The sequence below is a fragment of the Perca flavescens genome, chromosome 23, assembly GCF_004354835.1.
Source record: "Perca flavescens isolate YP-PL-M2 chromosome 23, PFLA_1.0, whole genome shotgun sequence".
Classification (NCBI taxonomy): domain Eukaryota; kingdom Metazoa; phylum Chordata; class Actinopteri; order Perciformes; family Percidae; genus Perca; species Perca flavescens.
This window is the reverse complement of record NC_041353.1, coordinates 9,027,882-9,052,995: the sequence shown is the minus strand read 5'-3', so window position 1 is coordinate 9,052,995 and position 25,114 is coordinate 9,027,882. Positions and strand designations below refer to the sequence as shown.

General features: G+C 40.4%; 1 protein-coding gene across 1 annotated transcript; it reads left to right on the top strand.

The window, feature by feature from the left end:
* Window positions 1-4,216: 4,216 nt before the first annotated feature.
* gnai1 (guanine nucleotide binding protein (G protein), alpha inhibiting activity polypeptide 1) lies at window positions 4,217-24,892 on the top strand. The gene is made up of 9 exons (XM_028570212.1): window positions 4,217-4,731; window positions 14,600-14,642; window positions 16,232-16,373; window positions 17,188-17,345; window positions 19,994-20,122; window positions 21,459-21,588; window positions 21,804-21,957; window positions 22,628-22,852; window positions 23,583-24,892. Exons 1-8 carry the CDS (start codon window positions 4,614-4,616, stop codon window positions 22,816-22,818), a joined length of 1,065 nt encoding a protein of 354 aa, XP_028426013.1. The 5' UTR covers window positions 4,217-4,613; the 3' UTR covers window positions 22,819-22,852; window positions 23,583-24,892.
* Window positions 24,893-25,114: the final 222 nt, after the last annotated feature.

The following is a 25,114-nucleotide window of genomic DNA, read 5'->3' as shown; positions in this document are numbered from 1 at the left end:
GCAATAGGTTTAGGAGAAAGGTTGAAAGAGAAGTTGGCACACACACACACACACACACACACGTACACAATTAGGTTGTGCATAAAATAAAGCTTATATTTCTGATCCTAGAACCATGTCATTCTGTTTTCTTTTGTTCGTTTTGTTAGATTCTAACACCTAGTAGTAGTAAGATGAATTTGCCATTGACTTGAATCCTCATTCAAGAGGATTTATCAGGACGTGAGATATCAACTCCAGATATTTAAGGACCTGGAAGATGACAACCTTCATAAAGATTGTATTCTTATTCTATTCTTTCCTGCTATGTAGCTTATCTGTCCTTCTTTATTCATATCTTGTCTCCTCTCCAATTTCTGCTCCAAGCTTACAAGAGAGAGAGAAGCAGGAACATGGAAATGATTATGTCCAGCACATGTGTCAAACTCAAGGCCCCTTGCAGATTTAGATCCGGCCCGTATATCAGTTTGGGTTCACAATAAATTTTGGCCCGCTTAGTTGTGCGCCCAACCAAAAACACAGCAAAGTGTTTTTTAAACTGCAATTACCTGACATTCAAAGCAGAATATGGCAGATTTGCCGACTCGATTTGAGACTCAGAAATTCCCCCAGAAGCAGAGAGTTTTCATATTCAGGCTGTGAAACAGGTGGTTGTTAAAAAAATGTATCATTGTTTTGCTTGATTTGCTAAATTCTATGATGGCTAAGGACTTTTGTAGGGCTTCATGTAAGCAAAAATGCAACAAAAAGCATACAAAAATGTCAAAAAACAACAAATTTACAAAAAGGTGACAAATGTCTGAGAAAGCCACAAAGAAAGTCAGAACAAAAACAACAAAAATTATGAAAAAAGCAACCAAAATGTAAAAAAAAAAAGAAGTGAAATGCGGTAACAAAAGCCCGTCAATAAACTCTCCATGTCTGGCCCTTGGTGTGATTCTCTTTTTCCAGTGTTGCCCTTAGTGAAAATGAGTTTGAACCCCTGATGTACAGTATATACCCTCATTGTGTAGAGTCTGCTAAAAAAGAAGACGCTTATCTGTAATTGTATGTGTGTTTCAATAGGATTATTAAAATGAATTGCTCTTTATCACTCTTACAGTTATTTGCGCCATGCTTATCTGGATTCATTATTTTTGATTGGGCTTTTGGAACCTAATCAGTAACAACATAACATTGGTTGTGCGTGTGGTGATTAGGTAATAGATACACTCTTTTTTTGAACTCTTTGCCAAGATTTAAAGTGATGATCCAGACTCAAGTTTTGCATTATTTTTTTGGCATTTTTCCATCCCACTGCTGTCTATCTCTTCACCCAAACAAAAAAATGAGATGGCGCCTTTAGTGTTGCAGATATTCAAAATGCTATCTTAAATAAGACTCAACAAACATTTGTTCACCACTGCCTACAACCTCCCATATCATTGCCACTGTAATTCTGTAAAGTGTCCTTGGGTTTCATGAAAGGTGCTATATAAATAAAGGTTATTATGATTATTGTTATTATGATTAACACTGTTTGACGCTGTGCTATATAGTTGAACATAGTATTCCCCAGCCCTTAGTTACTGCTATGCAAGCACTGGGAGGTTCCATGTTATCACCACTGGAGGGCAGCACCACCATTCCTTCACTGCATGTTTACACAGGCCTGTCCATGTCATCCCACTTGAGTCTCTGTGCCAAAGACCTGTCTCTGTCTATTCAAACAAACAGTCTTGTCAAAACACTTTCAATCTCACCTGACTGACTTTATTGTTGATCTTGCGATTACAACTTCAACATTTGGATTACATTTAAGTTTGTGTGGCCATAGACTGAACCTATTAGGACTTTCAGTTTCTCTGCCAGCAGCTGTAATGTCTTTGTTGAAAACACGTAATAATGACATTTATCTGTCTGTTTTTTGCTTTTGTTTTACACCTATCCAAAACTAACTGTACTTTTGACCACCTTTATTGAAACAGAAAAAATTGTCTCCAATTCTAATGATTAATTTGTGGTTTAAGAGTGTTTTATATTAATGTTGAGTCTGTTTAAAATAAGTTTAATAAGTTGTGTTTTGCGAAATTAAACTAGTTCCTGTATCTCTGTTCCTACAGGTTAAATGTGTGTTTAACACACCAGTTTTCTTATTTGTGTGGAACGATCACTTTGTACCAAAAGAAAGAAGTTTATTTATTTATATGATTGAATAAATAAACAGTATGCCTAACTGTTCAGCACATAACCATCTAGATATTGAAATGTCCCCTTATGTAATCTATAGGCCTACATTTGCACTCATAGCGTTACAAAAAATAAATATACAGTTTACAGATGAAAGCAGACTCAGTAAAACTTTATAAAAAAATATAGAGGTAGGCATTTTTATTTTAACATTGTCCTTTTCAAAGAACATGAATACACTCCATGTTTGTGGAATATTTTGTGTTAGATAAAATAGCATAACCTTTTCTTTTTTTTGCCTGAGTGATAGGCTACACCCTCCGGCTGTTGCTGTTATCTCAAACCTGGAGAGCGGATGACAAAGAGGGAAACCTCCAGCCAGCATAGAATTAGAATGGAAAGGTCATCACCACAAATTTGCATGTACTCACAAAAAGCCACGTTGGAAATGACAATTGCATGGAAAGCCAGGGTTGTTTATACTGAGGGGATTTGTGTGGAAAATTTTGAAGCCAACGACACCACCCATTAGACTGACTGTTAACTTTGAAGACTTACACTTGACTTTGTCCGACAGGTTGAATTATTTAAACCACAAACAACGGATATGTACAGCTGAATGGTAGAAATAACACTGCCACAGTTAGTTGTTTGGTGCCCATTGGAAAAATACATGCTTGAAATGTAGGTTACACAGTTACAGTATAGCCTAAACAAGTAGGCTACAGTAATATGATCAGAAAAGCGTTAATATAGGCCTATGTGTATAATAGGCCTACTGGAAATAAATATAATATAGCCTATTTTAATACAGGCTATCTCTTAAGAATTTCAAGTTAAACCCATTTTTTTGTGTAATGTATTATCTTTATTTTATATCAAAATAAAAGGCACATGCTGAAGACAATAAAGTGAAAATGATATGGTACTAGTGAGTAAAGCTATGGGTGCACAGGTTTGAAAAGCGTTCCTCTGTCAAGAGGTTTCCGGTTTGGGCGTTTACTTCCAAAATAAAGGCGTCAGAATAATACGGTTTGGGTTTGTTTGTTTTCTACCTGTAAAACTTAACATAAGACTCAAAATCATTCACTGAAAGGCATGTTAACAATTCGTCCTTGATTATATAAGTCAGCTATACTTTTCATGTGGGACATTATAAGACAAATGCACACAGCAGGGCAGTTAGTCAAGACCACCTTTGTTGAGTCCAAGATAAGTCCAAGACCAAGTCCAGGACAGGAAAAAAAAAGTGCAGTGCTGAGAAATTCCTGGTGATTTCCATAACCAAATGTCATTATGGCAGAAATTTGTTTGTTACAGTGTGTGTGAATCAATAAAAATTAATGGCAATAACGTTATAAGGGCACGCAGATGCAGGGTTTGCGAAGATAATCTAGTGTGTGATTGGTTATCAGGTGGCCAGTGTTTCACTTTCCCCCCAATATTATTATAAACATAATAAAGACACCTGGACTCGGATGAGACCAAAAGCCTTATTTGGCAAGACCAGTGATCATTTGGGATATAGCATAAACCCTGTACATTTTAGTCACAATTCAATCTGCAAATACTTTTTGGGTATTTTGCCCAACACTGTCAAAGAGACAGCAGATAGCTGACAGAAAATGAAGGGAGAGAGAAAGGGAGAATGGCATGCAACATAGGTCCTGGCCAGAATCAAATCAGTGACATTATAGCAGTTATTCTAGGCATTTAAGTCATTTTGGTGTTTTAAAAAAAAAACTTTTAACTTTTAACTTTAAATAATGGTTAATCTATCCATCCATCCATCCATCCATAATGGGCTAAAATGTTATTGTACTGCTAAACTACAGGCCTGCAGGGGAATCTTTTATATTTTTTGTATTTAACATGTTCTGAGTTTAAGAGAAGAAATGGGCTTTCAGCCGAGCATAGTATAGTATATAACTGTTTTACCACAGACAATATTGCAAACAATGTTCATGTAAATGTTTTTTAGGCTATTGTTTGTGGAAATGACACTTTTATTGTGAAGAATCAGACCGGAAGTGTGGTTTCTGTTGCGGTTTGCGCAACACCCAGAGACAGCAGAGCAGCTCCCTCCGAGTCCACACGGAGCTCTATACAATACTGGCACTGGCCGCCGCGACGACTTGAGGTGAACGAGTGGAAGAGACAACACTAAGGAATTGTTTCACTATAGAAATATCTTTCTCTCGGATTCAAGGAGGATTTTTAACACGACAATATTCCAGCGGGCAGAAAAAACGCCACTCTTATTTTTGAAAAGTCGAATCGCTTCCCTTTTCTCCCCTCCGAACGGATCGATTGCCATCATTTAAAAAAAAAAAAGGGCGTGTGCGGGGTGAAGGCAGTTTTAACCATTTAATGTGGTTATATATGGTATTTTAGATATATTTTTTTTTTTACACCATCTGGGTCTGAAGGACACGAAGTCGAAGATGGGATGCACACTGAGCACAGAGGACAAGGCGGCGGTGGAGCGCAGTAAAATGATCGACAGGAACCTGCGGGACGACGGAGAGAAGGCAGCCAGGGAGGTCAAGCTGCTGCTGCTCGGTAAGGAAGGAGAAGAAGATGGGGGGGACTCGGTCGGTGGACGAACTTCGCTGCGTGTTCGCCTACAGCAGTTGTTAGCTACAGTGGGGGAGCGCACCCTGCCACGAAAAAAACCCATTAGTCTTGGTTTTATTTTCTGGCTAACTGTGAGTTTTACGTGGTGTCAGTTGTGAAGTGTTAGCTACGGAGTTTCAATTCCGTATCGCAAGCATAACCTTATACTCCTCTCATTGGTAGCTTTAGTTCGCCGTCAACTGTCAACTCTAGCTGGTCACTAAATGTAACATTTCCAAACGTTACAAGCCAAACTATCAAAAACATAACGTCTATTTGTGTTTTTATCCGTTTTAGTCACATTTTTAGTCAGAATTACATACATGACAAGTTTTTGTTTCTTTCCTTTTGCAATGCTGTTGACATTAGAGCCATTCAGCCACCTCTATGTGACGTTGGTTAGCTAGACCATTTGTATCGTAATCCTTTCAACAATGGCACATTTCCTCTCGTCTAGTCCAGTACAATGCAGTGAAAATAGGCCTGTGGCTCGTGAGGGGCCCAGGCCTGACTGAATGTGACTGAAAACTTTGGGTCCATGTCATTTTACGATGTTTAAAGGTCCAATCCCTGTTTTCTAACTCAAAGTTGAGCTTAACGAGGGGCCGCTGAAGGGATTTCTTTCTCTCGTGTAGTGTTCTCTACAGATTTCTTGTGTTTTGATATGTACACCTTGCCTTGTCTCATTCTCATCTCAACTTCAGAAACATACAGAGATGTCTGAAAAGGGCTCACATCTTGCGCAACAAACGCAGGAAATTACAATAATGAAGTGCACTTTAGCAAGAAGTCTTATAAACAATGAGATTGACATAACGGCCATTTAAACCAAAAGTGCCATTGGTCAACAAAAACGTAGCCGTTTTACGACCTGATGTAGCTATAGTTGCCTCATGACCCTTTCATTACTCTCAGCCGAGGCCAATTTTGACTGACTTTTGTATATCAAACCATTTTTAAAGTTCATGTTTGAGAATCCACCATGGGCTATTATTTTTGCTAAAGTGATATCCTTTACAAGAATGTATTATGAATGTCACAGAAGTCTTTTATACCTTTTTTATTATTATTGTGATTTCTTGCATTCATTAGGCTACATGTGTTTTGTCACGTCATTGCCCCTTTTGACAACCCCTGTATGCACAAATATGTGTGAACTGCTTGCATTTACAAAGCACCAATGTGTCATTGAATGGCATTTCTTACATGTGGGGAAACACTGTTATTCTTATAAATAGAGACTGTAGGTGAAAAAACGTTTCCGTCAAGCCCTTACGTGGCTAGCTTTGGGAAATGTTGACATGCACACACATGGTATGTGGGTTACCAGGACACAAAATCTGACGCCAATACCAGTATCAGGCAAACACAGAATACGATTTTGAAACAGATTTGTGAGCCAAAGCAAGATAAACATGTCCTCGTGTTCTTTGCATAATTTAACATGGCATCACTCGTTGAAAGGACATCATCTTATCTTATATAGGCTATATTTATATATAACCTAACACTTAGTGTGACGTTAGAATTGTTTTGCTTGAACGAGGACGACCATATTGTCTTGCTAAAAGGTAGACCGCATTCCTCTGCTGCTTGGAGGCCAGATGGGACTTGCTGATTGAAGCGAGCAAGTTAGGTCAAGTTTCTGCTCTGCTTCTGTTAGGTGGAATATGAGTTTTTCATCACCCTTTGCTTGGACTCAAACCATGTGGCATTAGTTTAACGGTGCTGTACTGTTTTCGGTAGTACTGCGCCCGTGACAGTTGTGTGCCAGGCCGTGTGGCCCTACGCGTGGCTGCCTTGGCACCGTTTTCTGCCATTTGTGTTTGATTCACTCAGCGTGGCAGCCTCTTCAGGTTACTGCCTGAAGTGACGCCCAAGAGAAAGGAAAAGAGGGACTGTAAAATGAGAACACTACTAATGACTGAAGCATTAAAAATGAAAAAAGCTCTGCTGCAGAGAGACAGCGGCGCCCGAGTTAGGAGTTTGAGTTGTTTACCTTGCACATTTACAGTCCCTGGAATTTTACTGTTTTTGGAGTTGTTGATTCGCAAGCAATTCTCCAAACACACCCTGTCAACTGAAAAAGTCAGCAAAACATGTGGCTTGGTAGTAAAAGGTTGGCAGGGTTGTAGAGGTGTGTGTCTTTTTTTGTGTGTGTGTATCACATGGATGTGACCCCCTACCAAGTGTTTCGATACAGTTGTGTATACAGCAAACCTCTGACGATTTGGTGAGTGGCAGGTTCCTGTTGTCACCACCTGGTTCTCCAGCGCTGTGCTGTTAATCACAGGCTTATGTGCGCTCCCCATCACTGACACACAAAATCATTACGCTGACGTGAAAAACTCCAATTTGCATGAAAATGATTTGAATCTTTGTGAGTCAGCGTGTGCGCCATCAAATCCAAACTAGCTGGCTGGCTCAGGTGTCTTTGTAGAGAGAGGCATTGTGGACTCCCACCCCCCTCTAAAAACTGAACATATTTCTGGCTTTTATTTCCATCATCTCCAGGACCCAATTATCCTACTATTCATATCTACATGCTAAAATAGATTACAATCTCCTCAGCCTAATTATTCTTTCTAAAGCTGTCGTGCAACTGTGGGAAGATTCTTATTAATAATCCCTAGCCTTTGTCTAACATTTGTCATTCTTCTCTCTTTAATGTGACCATATATATATATATATATATATATATATATATATATATATATATATATTTTTTTTTTTTAATTATGTAACCAGCATTGCCAAACATGCAGTACAGCTGTGTATGGCTGTTACTCATCTTATGGGCGGGGGGGGGGAGGCCAGGCCTTCTCAATGAACATGGACAATCAATGTAGCTAAATTGTTCGCATTCCAATATTGCTGTAAGCATCATTAGACATCTGTTTGTGTGTGTGTGTGTGTGTGTGTGTGTGTGTGTGTGTGGGAAACAAACTTTTAGCTATTGATCTACTTGTTGGCTGATCGATCCCTCTGGTCATTTCCCCGGGTAGCACTGCTCGGAGGCTGCTGGAATCCTTCGCGAGTGACTCATACTTAAATCCCCCCAGAGGGAGAGGGACAGGAAAAAAAAAAAAAAAAAAAAAGAGGAATTGGATAGTGAATGAGAGGAACAATAAATCATAATGGGACAATAACTGTACGAGACAGAATGTAAAAGAGGAAGAGGGATGTGTATGACGGAGTAAGAGTTAAAAACATAGACAGGGCTCCACACTAACTTTTTGCCTTGGTTGCACTGGTGCGCCTAACTTTTTTTTATTTAGGTGCACCAGCACAAAATTTAGGTGCACCCAAATTTTTTGCCTCGCATCGCCGTAACGCTGAATGGCGATACACGATATATAGCTCTGTATTTTTTTACAAAGTGGGCTAAATGTTCAGTTTTAAGTCAAAGCCACTTTTCACAAGCTCTTTTATTAAAACAGATTGTGTATATATATATATATATATATATATATATATATGTGTTAGGGCTGTCAAAATTAACGCGTTAATTTGTGCGTACATTTGTGCGTACATTTTTTAATATTTAACTCGTTAAAAAAAATTAACGAAATTAACGCAGCTGTGTTTGTTTACTTCATGTGGCGGCTGAGAAACGTAATACGTCTCCATAACAGCAGGCGGCGCTACTCTGTATTGTTGCCCAAGTAATGAAAACTGGCAGCTGATTGGACAAACGCGTCACATGGGTTTGTTTTCTCCGGATATTGAGAGCCAGACTGTCATGGCGGCCGTTCAGAATACGATCTCATATTGTACTAAAATAGTTCACTGAAACATGTTTCTGAAAACATTTTAAGCGAGAAATAGGCCGTGCAGTTGCTGAATCTGTCTTCATTTCAGCTCAACAAAGGTCAGTTTAGAAGATTTTCGTCAGATTTTGAGAGACTAGTCACATAAATATCCATTATTATAAGCTTCAGTCTCAATTTAAAAAAGCGATTAATTACAGCAAATTGTGCTATTAATTAGTTAATTTTTTTTAATCGATTGACAGCCCTTATATATATATATCTATATATATCTATATAGATATAGATATATATAGATATATATAGATATATAGATATATAGATAGATATATATATATATATATATCTATATAGACATATATAGATATATATATATATATCTATATCTATCTGAGAAAACTCCTTCATAAGCTTTCAACAACAATAACAGACTGATTAAAAGAGAAAGAGGACGCCCGTGTCAGTTTGTAAATATAGAGGTTTGACTCCGACCTGCGGCCCTTTCCTACATGTCATCCCCCTCTCTCCCCTTTCATGTCTTCAGCTTTCCTATCAAAATAAAGGCCGAAATCTTTAGAAAAAAAAAAGAACGACCGAAAGACCGAGGGAGTGCGATGGACTGAAGCATACGCTACTTAGAGAGTGACGGCTGACTCATTAGCGGCGTTACACCCGTCTTGTGTAGGCTATGAAATGTCTGTATCGTCACTGCGCTGCATTTTTATGAACTATGATCCAGCAGGCTCCGTCTCACACGCTATTACTCAACCAACTGAAGTTAGTTGCATTTAATAACTTCTAATGTGTTTTTCACCGTGGCGGGCCGCAGTAACAGGGAGTTACCAGCGGAAACACTGGTACCAATACAGGTTTCCCTCTCATACTTAACAATATACAGCTGTGTTAATAACAATTAAAACTGTAGACAAATGTCGGGAGTTTGGACCGGCGGCGCTGTGTCTCTCCGTGTTGCAGGTGAGCCGGCCGGTGTGTGAGTGAATGGGGGCGGGGCTGCGCGGAGGACAGATCCAAACACAGGCACGGCTTTCCAGAATGAATGGGTCATGTAACGCAACATTAAACCATATCGATAGAAACGACATCGCTTCGTTAGTGGAGAGGCAGCGGATGCGAGGACGTTAGGTGCACCGGTGCGACCTGGGAAAAATCTTAGTCGCACCCTTACAAATTTTGGTTGCATTTGCGACCAAATTGGTCGCACTCTCGAGCCCTGATAGAGAGGCTCATGCTGCTAATGTGGCATCACTAATGTAGTTAGCACATTGTGACAAGACCACCTCCAGTCCTTGGACCGTTCACCTAAAAGTGGACGCGTTGGGCTGGCTGCCTGGCCCCCGTAAACCTCCTGACTCACACAAACCTATCTTCATGCCATGGATTTGGAGCCTGAAAAAGAGACATTTTTGCTAACTTTTAATTTTGGTCGGCACGCAAGCAAGTATTCGCCAAGAGAATTGGCAGCACGACTTGGTGAATCTTTAAATGGAGAAGACCCAGGCATGGAAGCCATTTTAATCACATCTGTCTCCATACTGCCATTATTATACAAAGACCTCATCCTCATGGCCTTGCGAACATCAACCAGAAGGGAGTTCCAAGAGAAAAAAATGTTTGCAGTTGGTAGATAGAAACGGCTCTGTTCTCTGTGGAGGAGGAAGAAGAAGAAGAAACCCCCCCCCCTGCATTTTCACTGGAAGGGTTAGCTTGGATTTTCCTAAAATAGTTTGAATCGCTACAAACAGAAACCAGCTGTTCCAGTGGTTTTGAGTCTGTAGCAGTTTTGTGGTGGGTGTATCAAAGCTGTGGGTGTGTAACATGACTCTGCATGAGGACCGTTAGGTCAGGCCTGTGGTGTACAAGTAACCCTTTAAAGGTGTGTGTGTGTGTGTGTGTGTGTGTGTGTGTGTGTGTGTGTGTGTGTGTGTGTGTGTGTGTGTGTGTGTGTGTGTGTGTGTGTGTGTGTGTGTGTGTGTGTGTGTGTGTGTGAGTAGAAATCAGGACGACTCAGGAATTTCCTCTCCAGTTCAGTGAAAATGATGATGAATTGGAAATTTTCTTTTTTGTGTGGAAAATTATCAACATAACAATTGAACATAACAATTCTACTAATTCTGAGGTGAGTAAGGTTGAAGGTTCAATGTTTTACTTTTTTTCCATTATCGATTGATCTGCTGATTAATTTCTCATAATTGGCTTTGCTAGATACAGTAAATGAATACATTATCAAAATACCGGTAATTAATTTTGTTGCAGCTCTAGATGGGAGTTGTTTTTCCTCACAGATAGCTAAAAGTTGCCTTCATAACCACTACTTTGAACTTTAGTGTGTGCTGTGCTCATAGTCTACCTTAAGTGGATTTTCACGCGCCCCGCATTGAGAGGCACTGCGCCGGTATGTGAAGTGTCTGTGACATTGGGAAAATGGCTCTCGGGCTGGCCCAGGGGTGCAACTGTGCCAGCTCAGCAGCCAGCCGTGAGCACCGTATCTGCCGTCTTTGTGTGGGTCCCGCTGGGATTCACACAGCCAGGGTTTGGCCTCGGAGCACAGGGAGCTGCCACGGTACTATCCACCCCCCCACACACACAAACCAACACACACACACACACACCTCTAGGGCTCTCCGGCACCCGGGTGGCGACACGTAATTAAAATAATGTGTTCTCCAGTGAAACACGTCCAATTATCCTGAAGGTGAAGTGCCAGGACTGTACTATCAGCATGCTGAGGGAAAGTTTGTAGGAATGCAGACAGATAATGTGCACACTGTAACAGGATGCATGTATATTTATCTTTTCATTTAGTGTTAAAAATAAATCCTAAATAATGCTCAGGGGGAGCTGTTACATACAGCGTGAAGCAGATTCAACTACTAATGGCACGTGTCAGAAATGTCAGAAAGCAGAGTTTTTGGTTGGTTTTTTTTCAAGGAAAGTGGAACTAGATTAGGCAGAAGATTCATTTTGCAAGAGCAACCCATCTTGTCTCTGCTGACAGTATCACGAGGTAACAGATAGTGGTAGACTTCACGATATGATTCCACTTCCGCATATTTTGTTTCTCGATCTGAGAGCGGAGCAGTGGGTGTTTACTCAGGGGATAGCCACTCTCAAGTGATTTAAAAATCTTTCCCTAGTGACAGAGGAGCGTTACATCAGTAACAACTGGCCAATTGGCTCGCTATAACCTCCCTCTGAGGCTCCGCTCCTGTAATGTGAGGACATTGAGTGCACATTAGTAGATCTAATGGAGTTTACGGTACTACCCATTAGAGGACAAGAGTCTAATGAATGTGGTTTATGATGACATCATAGATGGCTTTGATTTTGTGAAAGAAAACATTTTTTAATAAAAGGTCACTTCCGTGTGACTGGTTACAGTAGAGGAAAAAGAGCAGCACATGCATAATACATAATGGTCCCAGTGGAAGCCAACATGTCACACGCACGTCCACAACCACAAAGCCTACTCCGGTGACTGTGACCTCACACTAGTGATGTCCCCGGATACGACGAGAGCAGTTGCCATGGCACTGTGACGTTTGAGAGATCCGCAGAGCAAAAGGCGTGCGCGACAGTATGCTTTCCCTATCCACCCCACAGCTCTTTTCATCACAGTAGCATCTCATCGGTCAGCTACAACACTGTCAATGTAATTAGTCACCGGCGCCGAGTGTCCTCACAACCTGAGGGGACAGCATGTTTTTCGGCACTTCACAACACTGTCAATAATAATCTAATTTATTGGTGGTTGGGAGCCACGTTAAGGCCAAGAGCCTTTTATGTTTTTTGTTTTTTTTTGCTGATCAAATTTCAAACCCACTGATGCCAGATTCAGTAACACTAAACAAGCAATCTTTATCCCGAGACGTGTCATCTGTCCGAGCTCGTTGCCATTGACTGATCAGTATATTAGGCAGGAACTGGAGCAGAGGCCGAACCAAAGGTTTAAAGACTCCTTTTAACCATAGGTGTCAAGTAACGAAGTACAAATACTTTGTTACCTTACTTAAGTAGAAATTTTGGGTATCTATACTTTACTGGAGTAATTATTTTACAGCAGACTTTTTACTTCTACTCATTACATTTTCACACAATTATCTGTACTTTCTACTCCTTACATTTTAAAAATAGCCTCGTTACTCCTATTTCAGTTCGGCTTGTTTTCATTCCGGCTTGTCATTGTTCAAAAAAACACACAAAAAAACAAAAACCTATCCAGATAAGTCGCGCCATCCGGATAGAGTGAATTTGATTATGGTTGGATGAGAAGTATAAACCTATACCATTCCGACACCCTATTGGTTTGTACGCGATCCATCGCACCTGCACATGACACAAATCATGTCACATTCCAGCAGGGAAATAGCAGACGTACGTAGCCTAGTACGAAGATGTCCGTTTGTAGCCTAGTACAAAGATGTCTGTCTGGAGCCTAGTACGAAGATGTATATTTGTAGTCTAGTACAAAGATGTCTGTCTGGAGCCTAGTACGAAGATGTCTGTCTGGAGCCTAGTACGAAGATGTATGTTTGTAGTCTAGTATAAAGATGTCTGTCTGGAGCCTAGTACGAAGATGTCTGTCTGGAGCCTAGTACGAAGATGTCTGTCTGGAGCCTAGTACGAAGATGTCTGTCTGGAGCCTAGTACGAAGATGTCTGTCTGGAGCCTAGTACGAAGATGTATGTCTGGAGCCTAGTACGAAGATGTCGGTCTGTAGCCTAGTACGAAGATGTCTGTCTGTAGCCTAGTACGAAGATGTCTGTCTGTAGCCTAGTACAAAGATGTCTGTCTGTAGCCTAGTACAAAGATGTCTGTCTGTAGCCTAGTACGAAGATGTCTGTCTGTAGCCTAGTACGAAGATGTCTGTCTGTAGCCTAGTACAAAGATGTCTGTCTGTAGCCTAGTACGAAGATGTCTGTCTGTAGCCTAGTACGAAGATGTCTGTCTGGAGCCTAGTACGAAGATGTCTGTCTGTAGCCTAGTACGAAGATGTCTGTCTGGAGCCTAGTACGAAGATGTCTGTCTGGAGCCTAGTACGAAGATGTCTGTCTGTAGCCTAGTACGAAGATGTCTGTCTGGAGCCTAGTACGAAGATGTCTGTCTGGAGCCTAGTACGAAGATGTCCGTGGCAGAGACTCAAGAGAACTCGAGCGAAAGGTCCCAACCAAGCACCAGCGAGGAGGTTGGTAGCCAGGAAGACCAGCCAAGCCTTCTACATCCCTGGTTGTACCTGGAAGAATTTGTCGAAATTGTTGGATGGAAAAACAACTCCTTTTCGAATGTGCTGCAAGCTCTGCGCACCCAAGTACCACGAGCTAATCACAATACTTCTAGGCAACTAGTCATCGTATCTTCTGCTCCATGAAACACATGTTAATGCTCAGTAGTACACATACATGGTTCTTTAATGTATTTGCATTGTACTCAATTTTCAACATTAACATTTTAACATAACATTACAGTCATTATGGCCTTTAGAAAATTGTTGTTTTTGTGGAGGTGGGGTAGTGCACTATAGGCCCCAGTGGTGCGGCCTACGCTCTTGTCCTTAATGGCATTACTTATACTTTTATACTTTAAGTAGTTTTGAAACCAGTACTTTTACTTGAGTAAAAAGCTTGAGTTGATACTTCAACTTCTACAGAAGTCTTTTCAAACCCTAGTATCTATACTTCTACTTGAGTAATGAATGTGAATACTTTTGACACCTCTGCTTTTAACTTAAGTCATACACAGACCTCAAGTTACACGCACGCATGTACACACACACACACACACACACTCGTTTCCCAGTTCTCCTTTGGTTGAGGTGGTTATGCTCTGTTTCATATTTGTGGTTCCTTGTCATGCCATTTGGCCACATTAGATCATTGTATAAACGCAATGTGTTTTAGTTGGAAACTTGCAGATAAAGGAAGTGAGCTGGGTGACATAAGTGTTAAAAATCGATCTAAAAAAACACTTGGCTTGCTACATGCAACATTACACACTCTAGTAAACCTCTTTTTCTTTGTCTTTTCCAGGTGCTGGGGAATCGGGGAAAAGTACAATTGTCAAGCAGATGAAGTGAGTTCATTTTGCTTCTGTTGCATCCGATCATTTTGCACACTGAACAATCAAAACAAACCGTTCTTCCAGTGTAGCACCAATGACTTCTTTCATCAGATATGCATAATGGCACAGAGAGAGTATTCATTTTCCACAACACAAACGGTGTCAAACACCAATCATGCTTTTCTAGCATCTCCCTGGGTAACATTATGCTCTGTGAATCGCATTACAAACAGGTACCGTGCATAATGGATCATGACGACAAGCCAGCAGAATACATTAGTATAAAATCTGCCTATACATCATCCACATGCTGCGTGCAGCCTACATTTAAATTAGATTTTTCATAAGCAGCCTCATGGAAACACTCATCAGTCACACATTCTTATTCTTTATTTCATAAAGGACAACACACATTAATTAACATTTCTGTAAATGGGCCAGTGTTAGCAAGCCGGCTACTTTTCAACTGTAGTCCTTTGGCCAGATGATTTTAGACCAGAGCAACAGGAAACCGCAAGACATTAGTACAGGTTAAACTATACAGACAGATGTCAACAAGACACCATACAGACAGCTAGAGCAACAAATGAGCTTTCTCAGTAAGCCATGCAGAGCTACAGGAAGCAGCAAGACATTACCACAGTTATACATGTTAGATGCACTTAATTTTTAAATTTTTAAGCCACTCTTAAACTGTGATATTGCTTTTTCCATTGGTTCTTTACCTGTGAAGGATGTGTGTTCCTGTGTAAATGTTATTTTACTCACAGTGGACATAATGTCATGTCATAAATTCACTGGAATACCAGTGTGCTGACTGTGAGATATGGTACAGTATCTGTCTGATTTAAGGAAATTATTTATACTTATTTTAGAATGATGCAGCTGACAGATTACATTTACATTGTTAGCTGTTAAAAGTTGCTTCTTGCCCTTCTTTCTAGTATTGAAAGGATAAGTCTAGTAATGTTATGTACAGTATTTTTCTTGAAAAGACCAAACCAACAATGAATTGATATTACTAACAAGTAGAGCTGACACAATTCAATCAATGAGTCGGATCAAAAATGTATCCGCAACTATTTTTTAAGGAATTAATCGTTTAAATCATTTTTCTAGAAAATACGACCAACATTATTTGCATTCCATTCCCATTTTTATGATATTTATTGAAAATGACAAACATATAGAATGCCAGCCTCATCCTTTAACCACTTATTTTTTCCCAAACAGCAGTAAGACAACTAATTATTAATCAAGTCTCTATGTAGAATTTAGGTCAAAAAGTAAAATAAACATTGAATTGCAAGATAATAATTTTACATTACAGTGTAGCATTCAGCTGATGCTTTTACTCAGAGTAACCAACACTAATGCTGTAGAGAAAGCTGCTTTTCCCTGGATGACCATCATTTAAGCAGGCAACCATAAGGAGCATACAGTTTAGGCACATTGTATATATTTCTGTGACCATTACAATGGGCATGATGGTGGCATTTGGAACAATTTGGTTAATGTTTGTCGCTGCAACAGGCAAGTTTTTGGGAGTGCTGGAGAATGCCTCAACTGCTTACCAAGTTTTCCCCCCCTCTGTTCTTCAGGATCATCCACGAGGCAGGCTACTCAGAAGAGGAATGTAAGCAGTACAAGGCTGTGGTCTACAGCAACACTATCCAGTCCATCATCGCCATCATCAGAGCCATGGGACGCCTCAAGATCGACTTTGGCGATGCGACAAGAGCTGTGAGTGACTGAGGGCTGAGAGGGAGGAGTGTAACTTGGTGGGTTTAGAGTAGAAACCTCAAGTGAGTAAATGATGTTGGAAAATGAGCTGGGACTAACATTGAATAGACGCTCATGGGAAAATAGTCTTTGAATGTAGTCAGAGGTCTTTTCAGGTTGTCATTTAAATTACATTCGGTTTAGTAATGTTGCGGCTGTAAGCAGTCCAACAAAGTGCTGCCGCGAGAGACTAAACACTGAGAGATGCATATACAACACTGTGATGGGCTCAAGTTTGTATGATTTATTACCCCACGCGTAAAATACAATTACCACTGTGGTAACCAAATGTAAAGTTACTTTGTGAGTTAAAATAAGTGCGTTAGTGCGGCGGTCATCAGAAAGTGTTCGCTCCCAGGTTCACCCACCTCTCTGTCAAAGCCCAAAAAACCCAGGCGAACAGGTGAAGCAAACAAATATGTTATCGCTTCCGCTCAAACCACGATGAAAACACCCACCACCTACAATATAAGTGCACAATATAATAATCAATAAATATTACGAGACCATAAACAACATACACTATATGGCTCCTAAAGTAATGTTTTTGAACTTCTAGAGTGAGAAATGTCCCAAGAAAAGACAAAGAAATAGGAGAACATATTGTTTTGGCCGTTTGATCAGCAGCTGTCTCTAAAAAATTGTCCTGAAATTGACCCTGTGACTGGCATTTCAGCTTGGCGGAAGATTAATGTTAACGATAATGGTGGTCTAATGACTTTGACGGTTGGTTTATGATATTGACTTTAACGCGAGTCCTCCTCTCCTCCTCCAGGACGATGCACGGCAGCTGTTTGTGTTGGCAGGCTCGGCAGAGGAAGGCTTCATGACCGGAGAGCTGGCCGGTGTCATTAAGCGGCTGTGGAAGGACGGAGGTGTTCAAGCTTGCTTCAGCCGCTCCCGCGAATATCAGCTCAATGACTCGGCAGCATAGTGAGTCTCGCACACACACACACACACACACATACACACGGGGTGTGAATCTTCACTGGTCTCACGATTATTCTGTCAACGATTAGAATCGATTCCATATGCCGATGCATCACCTCCTCAATATTGATATTTATTGCTACACATGGTTTCATCAACTAATTCAAGCAGTCAGATGTATATATGAACTCCCCTTTTTATCATATCTGCTGTTAAAAAAAGACACTGAATGTAACTGAGTTTGAACACCGCAGACAACAGACAAAACACAAAAACAAAAAAAGCAGCAACCGGGAAATCAACACGTAACCTCACACACACACACAAACAAACAACCTAGGTAACAGTTGCTTGGTCAACAACTTTTAATGACAACGTCACATCAGATGACCAAGTTACTGCCATTCCACTGCAAACACAAAAAGCTGCCTCAACTTGCCAAACACAACTTGTCCCAGCCTTGAACAAAAAGCTCCCAAGAGCAGAAAGCTACAGCACCCGGCATCTGCCTGGACTTTTACACTGTCAATATTTGCCCTCCTCTACCAAGCCTGAAGACAATTTAATCTTTGACCTTATGCCTCAGCACAAGAAAATTCGTCACATGCTTAAAAATAAGAAGTGATCCCACAAATGCAGGGGAAATATTCTCTCTATTGTGAAAGAGCCCTTGTTGTTGAAACCAGTGATATCATCACATAGCAGCTCCTGTGTTTGTTAGGAGAAAAGCCATTTGCCTGGTTTTGTCGGCCGGAGAGAGCTGAAGTTGTTGGCCTTTTTCTAATTGGTTCCTCTAATCCTGCTGTCCAGGCCCTTTTCATGAATAGGAAAACACCATTGCTAAACCTGTGCTTTTTTATTTTTTTTACTCTGCTTAATACCTTGGAAAACAAACAAAAAGCTTGTTTGCATGAAGGGGAGATTACTTGTGTTTGTCTGCTATCAACTTGAGGTCAGTCACTAATCTCTCTTTTTTTCCATTGTAATTAATCAGCACTAACCTTGAGGTATTTGCTTGTGTACAACAAGTGTGTGAACATGTCTGAATGTTTATGTGTGACTTCCTGAGTACACCATATGTGCCCATACAATGACCAGAAATATTAAAGCAGCAACACAAAGACCGGGCTCCAGTCAAGCGAATTAGTCAGGAAAAATAAAAACAAGGTGATATAAAAGCTTTAACATTTGGTCAGAATGCATTGATAGGGAATTACATCTGAAACCATTAATAATTCAGATGGAATCTATAGTGCCACTCTCTGGGAATTTTAGGGTTCAGGGTGTTTCCTGCATAGAGGAAAAAATAAAAAGAATGTAAAATAATAGCCATTCAAATCTCTCTAAATGTGTTTAAGAGCAATTTACCAAACAGCTGTTGAACAAGCAGAACATAAACTTGAATATGAGAGCTAGTCTCAGTTTTATCTCCAGTCTGGACCGGACTCCCGGTGAGTTATTTCAATATTAATATAAATCTTTTTAACCAGTTTTGTTAATTGGGGTTTAATTCACTCAAGCATAATATACATTTTTGTTTATCAAATTGTCAGAAATCACAGGTAAATGCATAGATTTCTGTCAAATAAGGTAACAAAAACGAATTGCCTTCACTGTACGCAGACCGATCATGTGAACTGCTGTGTGTATTTACACTTACATGTAACTCAATACATACCAATGTTGTTTTAGTTCATACTTTCTGATGTAAAAGGCAAGTACAGACAAGGCCACTACAATTTAAAAAAATGTAATTAAATAAACGATACAGCCATGCGCTGAGAATAAAACGGAAACGTAAAGTCAACTACTATAGAGTAGACCATTTCGCAGTGTGTGAGGAGTTAATTTCCTGTTGCAGCCCAAGGAACCTATACACATGAGCTGAGGCTGCAGCCCCTGAGTTGGCACCCAGCTACACACTGCAACCAAGAAAGTACATATTTAAAATAAAGATTTTTTTTTTTTTGTGTGTCCATCAAAACCGACACAAATCTGCCGTAAATGACACCAGCTGACCGGACGTAAACATGGCCAATATCCATTGACTAGCAGTGCCAGTGAAACGGTCTAAATATTTGATCAGATATTGCTCAAGTGTCTGTTGTGAAGAAATAAAGAATTCTCTTCAGACTGTCTCTGACTAATGGCATGAAATATTCAAAAGACTGTAACTTTACGTCATACTCCTATACTTCGACCTCATTTTAGCTAATTAGCGTTAACTTTATAATAGAAAACAGTGTGCACTCCCCCACAGAAAATACCAGGGCTCGGGGCTTGCTCTAAGGCAACAGCACATCTAAGCAGTAAGCCATCGTGCCATCATGTCTAAATTGACCACAGGCAAATGATGCATGTTATTTTGTAACTTAACTGTGTTTTATTTTTACAACATCTGATACATGCTGGACTCAGTGTCTTGTAACATGTTGTATACTGTTTCAAACTACTTCTGAAATCTGGAATCCAGCCTGGTTTATCCCTGATGATGCACTGGGAGTTGTTAGTTTCTCTGGAAGTTACGTACTTGACCTTGTTACTTCTGACACATTTTCTTCCACTTGTTTCCCCTCCTGCTCTCTTTCTCACTCCTTTTTCCCTCTGATGTTTCCCTCCCCGTGTCCTTTTTCTTTGCGTCCTTCTCTCAGCTACTTGAACGATTTGGACAGGATATCCCAGGCCACCTACATCCCAACTCAGCAGGATGTCCTGAGGACCCGAGTCAAAACCACAGGCATTGTGGAAACGCACTTCACATTCAAGGACCTGCACTTCAAGTAAGAATTACGTCACTGTAACAACTGGCTTTACCTCAAAGTGTTTTCCATGATTGCTTAATTAGCTTTCCTTCCTGTCACTGACTCATTCACTCCTATAGAAGTCCCCTTTGCACATATACAGCTGTAAGTTGTGACACAGCCTGTGAAGGTGTTGTGCGCATCAGTGATGAAAAAAAGAAAGAATACAGGAAGTGGGGGCAGCAGCTGATTATATCATGATACCAGACACTTGGTAGCTGCTGCCAGTGTCATTGAAATTCATACTGCTAGGCCACAAAAAAAAGAGAAATACACGTTATATGATCCATAAACACACACACACAAACACAAAGCCTTAGTAAGGTTCTGTGTTTGTCTTTTTCTTTGCGATTTCAGACAGCAGCTCAAATACATTGCCATGATGACACGCCGTTATTGTCACAGTTGTATATTACAACACATAACATCGCTTCTGTAAAGGAGCCGTTGCTATATGTAATGTTGGATTAACACAGCATTGGCTAACCAGCTATATAAAAAGCCAAGTATTTCTTCTGCAGGGTTCCAACAGTTTAATGACTTTGTATCTGGATGTAAGCACAATGAAAGGGGGTGTCGGTCTTTCACATGTTTTGACAAGTTTTATGTAATTACTTATTTTACTTGGGCACCAATTATACGTTCATATTTTCTTCAACTATCCCTCCCCCAATCCTGCATTTAAAACCATAGTATTTCCAAATGTATTGGTTTATTAGCCCAATAGGAGCTATTACAGGAGCTAAATGAGGCTTTTGTTGCTTCTTTTACCACAGATGCATGCATGCTTATACGACTTATTCACGCATTTTCCCTTTTGGAATATGATTTAAAAGTGCTCTTCATAGTTGCATTCACTTGTCTAGTTATATATATATATTGTAAGATATACACCATGTCTGACTTCCTGCCACTTTGGTGTGCGTTTAGTGAGAATGGCCCTACATTAAACATTTTAAAGTAAGCAATAAAATGCCGCACATTTATCCTTTTGACTGAGCAAATAGCAAATAGTGCTAAACCCTAAGCGTCTGCTCCTGTTCTGAATTGTTTACCGCTGCTAATATAGAATCAGTATAGGCATTTTCTGGTCACTTGAGTATTCTCTGCCCTGCTAAGATTTTATCACAGTTGTTTTTGAGTAATAATAGACAAAGAATTTCTGTTTCCTTTCCCCTCTATCACTTACGGTCATCACTAAACACTGCAGCGAGATTTTTTTTGCCTTTGGGTTTGCATAAACACTGCTTGCATTGTGCATGTATATTGGCACACCTGGGGAACATGTTTACTTATGTCCTGCCCCCCCCCCCAGAATGTTTGATGTTGGCGGTCAGCGGTCTGAGAGGAAGAAGTGGATCCATTGCTTTGAGGGTGTGACCGCCATCATCTTCTGCGTGGCCCTCAGTGACTATGACCTGGTGCTGGCTGAGGACGAGGAGATGGTGAGTGCTTCAGCCTCTGACTCACGGAAAAACAGAATAGCAGGCACTCTGTGTTCCTGCGCAGCGGGAACTTGGTCTCTGTTTACTAGAATCGTGACGGGTCAGAGAAGTAGAAATTAAGGATGGCCTCTGTTCAAGATTGTTTTTCCACGTACAGTGTATGCATCAGTGAGCAAAGCACAGTGATGGACGTCCTCTTCTTTCCCCCCCATCAGAACCGAATGCACGAGAGTATGAAGTTGTTCGACAGCATCTGCAACAACAAGTGGTTCACAGACACCTCCATCATCCTCTTCCTCAACAAGAAGGACCTGTTTGAGGAGAAGATCAAGAAGAGTCCTCTAACCATCTGCTACCCAGAATACGCTGGTGAGATTGGCAGCATTTGATAGAAAATGTTCTAAAAAGTGGTCCATTTATTTATTTCCAGCAAATAAGCCATAAGAGCCTGGTAATGACGAATGTTTTCAGAATGTGCTTATGGAGTTAAATGTGGATAAGGATAGATTTTTTTATGAATTAAAATTACTATTCTTTTTGCTAGATATGGGTTAGAGCCAGCAGCTGGTTAGCTTAGTTTAGCATAAAGAATGAAAACGGGGAAACTGCTAGCCTGGCACTGTCCAAAGGTAATAAGCCATGCCTACCAGCACCAATAAAGTTCACCAATGATCACATTGTACTGTATGTCATTAGTTAATATCCGTTTTAGGTTTTATGGGGGGGGTTATGTGGTTATGTGGACTATTGCTTGGCGAGCAGCCAGCAGAGACTTCAGGAAGTTACTGCTCTCTGCCAAGAAATTGTTTGGCACACAACCCCATAAAACCACATCTTGTCATTTTTTTTTTTCTTCCACAAATTAAAGAAGATACATGTTAATGAATGGGCTTTTGTCTAACTTTACCTTTAAGCCCTACCTTTCAAGTTAGCAGGATGAAGCCCGGCCATGTCCCTCAGTCCTCAAACAATATAAATATGTACAATTTCGGGCCCTTTTGCTGAGTTTTGATTTCCCGCTCCTCCTCGTCTTTTCCAGGCTCCAACACGTACGAGGAAGCAGCTGCCTACATCCAGTGTCAGTTTGAGGACCTGAATAAGAGGAAGGACACCAAGGAGATTTACACCCACTTCACCTGCGCCACGGACACCAAGAATGTGCAGTTTGTCTTTGACGCCGTCACCGATGTCATCATCAAGAACAACCTGAAAGACTGTGGTCTCTTCTGAGGATAATGACAACGAAGATAACCTTTTTTTCTTGGTAAGGAACTCTTCATCCTCATCATCATCACACTTCCTTAATCTAAATTAAACAACCAGAGCTCGACCAAGGTCTGCACTACGTGTGTATGCACACGTAGTGTGTGGCTCTGCGTCACAGATGGGGGCCCATTACATTACATTACATTACATTACATGACATGTCATTTAGCTGATTTAGATTTCATCCAAAGCGACTTAAAATTGCTACATCCGTCAGAGGTCAAGACTCCTCTGGAACAACTAGGGGTTAAGTGTCTTGCTCAGGGACACATTGGTTGATGTATTGCAGTGGGAATAGAAACAAGATCTCCCACACCAAAGGCATGTGTCGTATCCACTGCGCCATCACCACCCAGTCAGCAATTTTTGACTGAATGTGTGTTCACCATAGCATCAGAATGCAGTCGGAGTTGCTGAGGAAAAGTGTGTGCCTGCATTTTTTTTCTCTCAAATGTGTTTATCAAATTGGCTTAAAATGGTTAGTTTCCAGAGCTTTAGCATTGGGGGATTATGGAGGAGCATAGCTAAAATTGACCACAGCGAGATGCAGCGTAATCCGTCATCATCAAATGCATAATTGAATCGCTGAAATCACTGCCTTCTCTTCCAAGGCTTAAATCATTTTTTCTGATCCTTTTTAGTATGTTTGTGCAATGATAGTGGCAAGGTTGAGCTCTCCAAAACCTCTCTTTAAAACAACTCTTTTCTCTTTCCTCTTCCGTCCTCAGGCAGTGGAGCCAGTTTATTGTACATCTTTGGTGGGGAAGATGAGAAGAGTCGGGAGGATCAGTCACGGACCAGTGCTGTACTATATATATATATATATTTTAACAGCTTTATTTATGTTTTTTTTTTTTGTCTTGGAACATTTTGAACTAGTGTTACGACATTTGTGTAAGATGTTTGTATCATTGTAAAAAAAAAAAAAAAAAAAAAAAAAAAAAAAAAAAAAAGCATTGCCGCAAATTTTCCGCACACTTTTAAATTTAGTTTCTATTTAGTTTAATAGTAATTTTTTTTTGGGGAGGAGGAGGAGATCACGTTTTTGCTGTTCTCTCTGCCGCTGTCTCTGGAAAAGGAAACTTTGCTGTTGGTGGAAATGCTTCTTTTCTTCCTTCCCCTAAAACCAAAAGGGAAGAAAAGGGGTACAACTTTGAGTCCAGTTTGTTGGTACTTGTGCCTTCGCATGCCTTTTTACTGCGGTCGTAGTCCCGATGCTTGTTCTGTTGCCTGCTGAATTGTTCTAGACATAAAGAGGTAAACTGTTTTCATATGTTAGTGTCCCCGCTATCTTCTATGTGCACACCACTGATCTATCAGGAGGAGGGAGATATCCCTCTGGTCTAAAGGTACATGGGTCTCCATGGTGACCAACATGTAGCCTCCACAGTCCCCTTACCCCGTCCTCCCACCAGCCATGACAATGGAAGGCCTCGCTGGCCGAGCACGCAGTACAATACTGAGATGTATATTGTTACATTTGCTCTGCAGATCTGGGGGTCTGGTTTTTAAACAATGTACAAAATATCCATTCTTCCCAACCATTTGGAAAATGGTTAGGGCCTAGTCGAGGCACGGAGCTTATAATATTATATGCTCAAGTGTTTCAAGTGCAGTACAAAGACCAGGGTAGGCACATATTAATGTATATTTTATTGTATTTGGAGGAGAGTTTTTGGTGTTAAGGAGAAAAACTGAACCACAGAAAAATGGGTGTAAAGGTGAGGATGAGGTCTGAAACGTTTTAAGGTTCAGACGCCATTCCTGCGTGCTGTCTAGTGGCGATTTGAAAGTAGAGGCGCTACTTGAGGATCTATGAAGCCTTTCATTCAGGTGATGGAAACTAAGATGGCCAAGAGAGCCTGGTCTGTGATTTTAGATCAGTTCTACTTTGCCAAGAAGAGTGATAAATATGGTCCAGGATCTGTTCATATAAAAAACTGCCACAACTGTCAATGTATGTGTATGTTCTTCACGGATGGAGAATCTTTGTAGACTCATCTCCCTTATTTTGCTAATAAAAAACATTTTCAAACCACATGGAGTAGCTCTATTATTCTACATCATTTATCTTCAACAATGATGAAGCATTTTTAAATTAATGAAAGCTAAATTATTGTATGTTAATTAGCTGCTTAAGCACAAACAGGATGAATCTATTTAATTCAGCTCTGCTTTCCGGTCTGTTGCATGCATCTTTTCTTTCAGTGTCATGCTGCTATCACATGCTGTCCTAACGCAGAAATACATCAGACTTTAA

What these genes read in the sequence shown, in the direction of transcription:
- gnai1 (XM_028570212.1), top strand. Translation starts at nt 4,614, where the DNA reads ATGGGATGCACACTGAGCACAGAGGACAAGGCGGCGGTGGAGCGCAGT. An exon ending in ACAATTGTCAAGCAGATGAA is followed by an intron (nt 14,643 to 16,231) that starts GTGAGTTCATTT and finishes TCTGTTCTTCAG; the next exon opens with GATCATCCACGAGGCAGGCT. An exon ending in TTCAAGGACCTGCACTTCAA is followed by an intron (nt 20,123 to 21,458) that starts GTAAGAATTACG and finishes CCCCCCCCCCAG; the next exon opens with AATGTTTGATGTTGGCGGTC.